At 38.0% G+C, this 7,357-nt stretch overlaps 1 protein-coding gene across 1 annotated transcript; it reads left to right on the top strand.

Annotated features, from left to right (window-relative positions):
* The first annotated feature begins 217 nt into the window (after positions 1–217).
* LOC143892373 (uncharacterized) lies at positions 218–5,487 on the top strand. The gene is made up of 3 exons (XM_077396962.1): positions 218–1,031; positions 4,831–5,040; positions 5,140–5,487. Exons 1-3 carry the CDS (start codon positions 333–335, stop codon positions 5,170–5,172), a joined length of 942 nt encoding a protein of 313 aa, XP_077253077.1. The 5' UTR covers positions 218–332; the 3' UTR covers positions 5,173–5,487.
* Positions 5,488–7,357: the final 1,870 nt, after the last annotated feature.

Below are 7,357 nucleotides of genomic sequence, written 5' to 3'. Positions count from 1 at the left end.
CAACTTTAAAAAAAAGAAGTGCCACCACACCCGTGAACCAAACAAACTACATTCAAAGAAAACTTTCCTTTTATTTATTTTTCCTTAAAAATGATATTTCCACCACTTACATAGACGAAATCTGGATAACACAATCCGGATACATTACCAATGTCATACTGCCACGTGTTAAAAACCCAGATTATCCAATCCCATCAACTAGTGTAGTTACTAGTTAGTATCACATTGGACCTCACCACCAAAAAAAAAAAGTGCACCGCCTTTTCCCTCCCTTTTCTTCCCTATTTTTCTTCTCTAAAAAACACACACACACAGAGGCAGAGAGACGAGCTATGTGCTCAAAAACAATACAGCTAAACCCTTACTCAAACGAAATCTCACCAAAACCATCACGCAAAACCAGAACAAAGACCCGAAAGCCCAAGTTCCTAAGCCTCCGCCAGGAAATCTCACCGGAATCTGACACCAAACCCCACCTCCGGCAGGGAACCTCGCCGGGATCTGACAGCATGGCCCACCTCCACCACCATCATCATCGTCATCAGCTTAATCTCTTCCCCTTACACCCAGAAAATCTTTTCCAAGAAAAAGAAATACACGAAAACATTGATTACTTATTAGACCAAGATCTCGCCTCTGCCTCTACGTTGACCGGTCTCCTCGGCGCATCTTCCACCGATTCACTCTCTCCTTCTCTAACCTACGCCTACGGGGAACAGGATAGGGATAGGTCCAGTGAGTTAGCCCTGACTGCTCTCCGGAGTCACAGTCGTCAGCGTGACGTCAGCAGCGAGGAGAAGTGGGTTTCTTATTCTGACGTGGCTGTGGTCCCCACTAAAAAGGAGGAGGAGGAGGAGGAGGAGGAGGAGGAGGAAGAGAGGCGCACGGGAGTGGATTTGTGCTATCGTACGCAGGGGTTGTTGCTTAAGCTCGATTACCAAGAGATCTTGAATGCCTGGTCTGATAAGGCCCCTCTCTTCATCGGAGGGGAGTCCCCTCAAACCGTTCCTGACCTCCAAGCGCAAGATAACGTAAGTTTTCTTCCTTTCGATATGTTTTATATATTGAATTTCAGTGTATGATCTCTCTTTACTACTGTCGGCGCACATGGCCATCAGTCTGACTATCTGATCGTCGAATGTTAACCGTACAATTGGATTATCATAAAAAGTAACGGTTGGGATCAACTTATTGTGGCACTTTCATTTCATTTCATTTATAGATGGGAAGTTGCATGGGAGGATGTTATACACGGAGCTTCCATGTATATTTATTATACATTGGTCTACTTATAGGTTCCAGCTCACCTACAAAAAAAAAAAAAACAAGAGGGAGGACATAATACACTGTTTATGTACTTGAATTTACCGTTGCAGTAGGGGTCCAGCTCCGGCTGGGTTGGGTCTGGGTTGTGCTAAGCCAACCCTAGCCCAATCCGAAGACCCAAAACCTCAACCCTAATGTTCAAAATACTGATACAAAGAACTAAGTATCTTCATCATCAAAGGACTAAATCATGGAACGCTCCAACCCCATATTAGACTAATTTCCAAACTCACGAAATTAAACAAGTTCTAATCTAAGTGAGCACTCTCCTTGATCAAACACGAGTGAGCTCGAAAGACAGTAAGTAATATAACTCATCCCTAGTTGGGACTGAGCATGCTATGAACACAAGGCAAAACTGATATTTAAACAAAACATTATCAAAATTGATTGGGCACAAAAACATACCATCATAAATTCTCATTTTTTCATCAAATTGATAAAAACCAAGGTGGAGTCAAACATAAACACATACAATCTCATGTGCATAGGGGTCAAAGGTGCCGAAATACCAGATTACAGATGTACCAAAGTACCACACAACAAATTACAAAGACTGCTATTGTGCCGGCAGCTCAGGTCGAAACTAGTTTCTCATATTACAAGTTAACAGGACTACTAACACTTAGCCATCATGTGATATAACATAAAATCAGAATAAAACAGATTTTTTTCAAGTCATTTTCACAAAACCTATGTGGAACTTGTCATAATAACAAACTCTCACAAAACACAAGCTGAAACTTATCATAAATAACAATTTGTCACAAAACATATTCCAGTATTTCTCATAAATAACTTATCCAGATCTCAAAGCAAGTTATTGCACATAATCAAAATCCGGTCTCCCAAATAAGTTGAAAATTTTCAAACAAAGCATGCTAGACTCTATTTTAACAAATAGAAGGATAATCTTGTGAATAATTCAAATAAATCCCAGGTGTTTTATAGAATCCACAAGGTAGGTAGCTAAAAAAAAAGCACTAGTTTTGTAAATTTACAACGGGTAGTTTTAGGGCAAAAGGCACTAAAGAAGTGTCACACTACTTACCTAGAATGCCAATCATAATTCCTTGGGAATTCGAAATCCAATCACCTAATATCCAAACCTACCCAGAATTCAAAAATCTAATACAACATGGGCATGCAAGATGATATGGATGCTTCGTGCATGTTCTAGGGTCCTTTACTAGAAGAATACAACCGATGGGCAAACTCCCTAGGCGGTCGACTGGTTACAACCACGGTCGACCGATTCTCAGACGAAAGCCTCTGAACAATCGACCGTTTTAGTCCATAGTCGATCGTGCTCCGGTGACAGTTGAGCTGATGGTCGTCTGAACAAGCCATTCTGATTTTCTTAGATTTTACGCAATAAACCCTAGGTTTCTTACCACTCTCACATATCTGTACCCACTCGATGGAATTGAACGAGGCTGGTCTCGTTGGAATCCTTGTCACAAGAGCATTCCAAATAGTCCAGTTTGGTAGGTCAAAACTCGTCGGACAACAATCGATGGCGAAGACATGAGCAAAACTCTAATAAATTCGAAGAAAATAACCTATCACATATGCAGGCGATAGGATCAATGAAAATAATCGATATTTAATCAGATTCTTACTGTCGAATCGGTTTCTCCGGCATCCAAAGTTGTCCTCGGCAGCCCCTCTCTCGTCTAGGGTTTTTGCTAAAGAGAAATAAGTTTAAAAATAAGTATTTATAGTTTTAGTTTAAATTTTTAACTTAAACCTGAATTGACTTAATTACCCCTCTTAATATGTAAATTTACATACATAGGATTTGGGGTATTTCATAAACCTTCTAACCTGATTTTTCAAATTGTGCCGAGTCGGGGTCGGGTTGGATGGGCTGGGGCAAAAAATAAAAATAAAAAAAATACAAAAAGTTATAATCTTAAGATTTTGAAATTGGGATAAAAATATCATGAGAGTAGGGGGAATGGGGACATGTTTAGGTCGGGTCAGGTTGCCCGATGACTCAACCCTAACTCAAATCGAAATTAAATCTGGATGACTTTTCCCAACTCTCTCTCTCTCTCTCTCTCTCTCTCTATATATATATATATATATATATATATATATATATATATATATATATATATATATAGAGGAAAATGATTGTGAGCTTGAAGCTCATATAGCTTCTATGAGCTTGAGGGCCCAAACACATGTGGGCCCACATTGTTAGGATGATCCAAAGCATTCATTTGAAAGGCCCTTACATAGATAGGGTGTGTACAAAAAATCAGCTCCATAGGATCATCCTAACCCATCCAAAAGTGGAGGGCAAAATGGACAAACACCGTTTGCCACAAATCTGCTCATTTTTGCCCTCCGCTTTTGGAGGGGTTAGGATGATCCAATTGAGCTGATTTTTGGTACACACCCTATCTATGATGGGGCCTTGCAAATGAATGGTTTGGATCACCACAAAAAATGTGGGATCCATGTGTTTGGGTCCTCAAGCTCATATAAGCTATATGAGCTTCAAGCTCACAATCATTTTCCTCATATATATATATATATATATATATATATATATATATATATATATATATATATATGGTGCAATTCCTATGAGCTGGTGTCCTTAATGAGCTGGCTAAGGCCAAGGGAAAGAGAAACAACTGCGCACTGTAGCAGGACAATATGTTAGGTTCCTAACCAATACGCCGAAAGCTCCAGAGCTGATGGAATGTCATAGGCTAAAGCCTTTTAGACTTTTTCCATACCAGGTTGGGTCCTAGTTCGATACTTAGGCAGGCCCCCACTTAGAACTGTAATATTCCGCTATGCTTCTCCGTCGTCCTCAACAGCCCACACTGATGACTATCACTCCGGTCTATTTTCTAGGTAGCCCTTTGGCCCCTTTCCATAGGTTGCCTCTTCTGCAACGGCCCACTATATGGTAACTTTCACTCTGATGGCTTCATTGTGGCTTTTAACCAGGTAGCCATTTCCACGTAGTCTTCTCCCTTGATAATGCCAGTTCTTCCTTTCATTTACATATACCAGGTAGCCCTTTCCAGGTAGTCTTCTCCACAGGGTGCAGCCTTTTATTTTAAGCTTTTCACTAGCTTCATATAGTTTAATTCATTGGAACTGTGACAATTAATAAAGAGTTAAAGTAAAGAAGGGTGAAATTACCAAAAGAAGGCGTGGCATGTGGGAATTGTAATGTATATTATGTGGTCTTTTATCTGAGAATATATCAAAACTTATAAGATCTGACCATTGGATTGTTTGATTGTTTGATTGGTAATTTATTGGATTAGGCAACTAAAATAAATGGGGTAGTTAGGTTAAATTACGGTTTCTATCCTTATAATTACTTTTTTGATTATCCTAATATCTATATCTATGTTAATCCTTTTGTGTGTTCTATATAAACACTCGTGTGAGTGTTCTATATAAACACTCGTTAGGTCTGATTGTAATGCACTGAAGATTAGTGAAAATCTTTTCCTTTTTACACTTTCGCAGGTGTATGTGGATGTGGGATGCATGGGGAATGGGAGGATATGGAATGTGCCAGATGGGTGCAGTGAAATAGAGGATGGTGGAGGAGGGAAGGTGGGGCAAAGAGAAGCTAGGGTTATGAGATATAAAGAGAAGAGACAAACCAGGCTCTTCTCCAAGCGGATTAGATACGAGGTTAGAAAGCTTAATGCCGAGAAACGCCCCCGCATGAAGGTCTCTCTATCTCTCTCTATCTACTCTCTATCTATCTCTCTAGTTAGGGTTATAATATTTTCTTTAATTATAATATACATATATTTTTTCTTTTTGCAGGGTCGATTTGTGAAGAGGAAGGATAGTGTTTAGCTTTTTATGAGTACCGAATAACAGCAGTATTTTCACATTTCTTTACCTTTTAAATTTTTTTATTATTACATAGATGAAATGCTTTGTAGAGGAACTAGTGAAATGTGTTGTATAATGAGAAATGTAAAGGTTGAGTAATTTATCTAAGTCGGGACGAACTATAGTGGAATAGATGAAAAGAAACTGAAGGATGGAACGTGTTGAGGTTTGTAACTGATGAACTTGTAAGCATTTTGATTACAGTTCCTTTTGATAGCACAAAGCAGAGATAAAGGCAGAAATGAAACGAAAAACCCCATTTCATCCTCTCCCAAATCAATTTTTAGTCAAAATTCATTGTAGAACTACACACAACTGTGTTTTTTTTTTCTTTTTTTGCGGCTATGCAGATATAGCAAAAATGTCACACAATCGCGCCATGAACCCAGCTACACAAGGACAAACTCATGGTCTCAGCTTCATAAGCACACAAGGTCTCACATAAGAACAATTTATGAGTTATGATAACAACATTGAAACTCTCATAAACTCCATTTCATTGTAATCATATAGTCAGAGTTCTATACAGATCCAAGATTCTCAAACCATATCTCATAAAGTAAAATAAAGTATGAGCTATAAAACAAGTTACAATTCTTAAAATGATAGGTTAACGTCAGCACAGCCCAAGTCTTTTAGCTTCCAAACATTCTCTATAGTAGGTATATTTTTCCTTGCCTTAGAGTGAACTACAATGGCGGATCATCTGAAATAATATAAATATAGAGAGTTAAATGGCTGAGGAAGTGATTACCAACCTTAACTAGTCGGATCAAGTATTCGAAATCGAATAGATAAAAGCAAAGTTTTTCAAGAAAATCCTTCCCAAATTTTTTATAGGTAGATATATTTCATAAAATGATAACAATTTCTTGTTCCCAAAGCTTTTTTCAATTCCATTTCCATAAAACAATTTTTTGAATTTAAAACACTTTTAGAAATCTACGTTCTTTCCAGAAACACTTTTTAAAAATCCACATCCTTTGTGACTACGACCACATTGTCTCTCGTTGAAAAGGCCTAAAAACCAGATACAGATGTGGCAGGGTTCGAAAACCACATATCTCACTTGTAGCAGGTTAACAATCATACCAAAAAAACATGATCATGCTACCAATGTTTAATCCCCCAACTGGCAGGGTCTGGATCATAGCTAGGCTGGATGTCAAAACCAATATGAAACAAAATATACAAATATTCAGAGTTTACTGAAGCAATTTCACAAGATCACAATGTGCAATATTTCACAATTCAAAGCCAGAGCACTACACATCAGAATTGGGCAAATTTCCAATGATACAAATCAAATACCCATATTGCATACTCGATCCGAGTACTTTATTTAAAGGGTGACGATAAATTCGCACACCCTGTTGGATAATTCACAACCCTTTCAACTTGATTTGACGTCAAAACGCATTAGTGTCTGCCACAGTTCATGTCATAAGGGGTGCAAATTATCCATCTCCCTATTTAAAATGAGAATCAATTTTTCAGAATAACATATCGCAAACTATTTCATTTATCCGTATAACTCAATACAAAATCTAGTTTCCAAAATCACTAAGAAATAATTTAGAGAAGGTAAAAAATCAGTTACATCTACTGAAATCTTAACACATAGTATGGTAATAAAAGAGTGAACATAGCAAAAGGGAAGAAAAGGTTATGGGTTTAAGGGATACATGTTATATAAAGGGTTAAAAAGGGTAGTTGAAATAGCAATTAAAATGGTGAAAAGGGATGTTATTTATCAAGAAAAGATCCTTACACTATAATTTTGATTATTAGAGCTTAGGAGGTTAAGGGGAGGTGTTAATCGGTTAAAGAAATGATGGGATGATTTTTTGTTAACAAGAAAGTGGTGGCATGCCTAGGCTAAGGTAAAAAAAAGTGAAGATCGCCAAGTTTCTAGCGATGGTGAAAGAGGACGTTTTGAAATGGGTTTTCGGTTTATTTGAGAGGGTTTGGACGCTAAGGATAGGGGAAATAGGAGCTTCGGTTGAGGCAAAGACTTTTGGTGAAACTGAGTTTTCTCATAAACTCTCTCTGTTACGATTTTGCTCTTTTTTTCTTTGTAAGTCGGGTTTGCCAACCTAGCCTCACATGGAATCTACACACTTTGTGAAACTTTCAAAGTGTTTGG

This window comes from Tasmannia lanceolata, unplaced genomic scaffold (assembly GCF_043159265.1).
Source record: "Tasmannia lanceolata isolate RefF3 unplaced genomic scaffold, GAP_Taslan_0.1 ptg000015l, whole genome shotgun sequence".
NCBI lineage: Eukaryota > Viridiplantae > Streptophyta > Magnoliopsida > Canellales > Winteraceae > Tasmannia > Tasmannia lanceolata.
The sequence above is the reverse complement of the archived record's forward strand: the minus strand, read 5'-3'. Positions and strand labels throughout refer to the sequence as shown.

Coding starts and splice junctions, on each gene's coding strand:
- LOC143892373 (XM_077396962.1), top strand. CDS start 333: ATGTGCTCAAAAACAATACAGCTAAACCCTTACTCAAACGAAATCTCA. Junction 1,032..4,830: donor ACCTCCAAGCGCAAGATAAC/GTAAGTTTTCTT, acceptor ACACTTTCGCAG/GTGTATGTGGATGTGGGATG. Junction 5,041..5,139: donor AGAAACGCCCCCGCATGAAG/GTCTCTCTATCT, acceptor TTCTTTTTGCAG/GGTCGATTTGTGAAGAGGAA.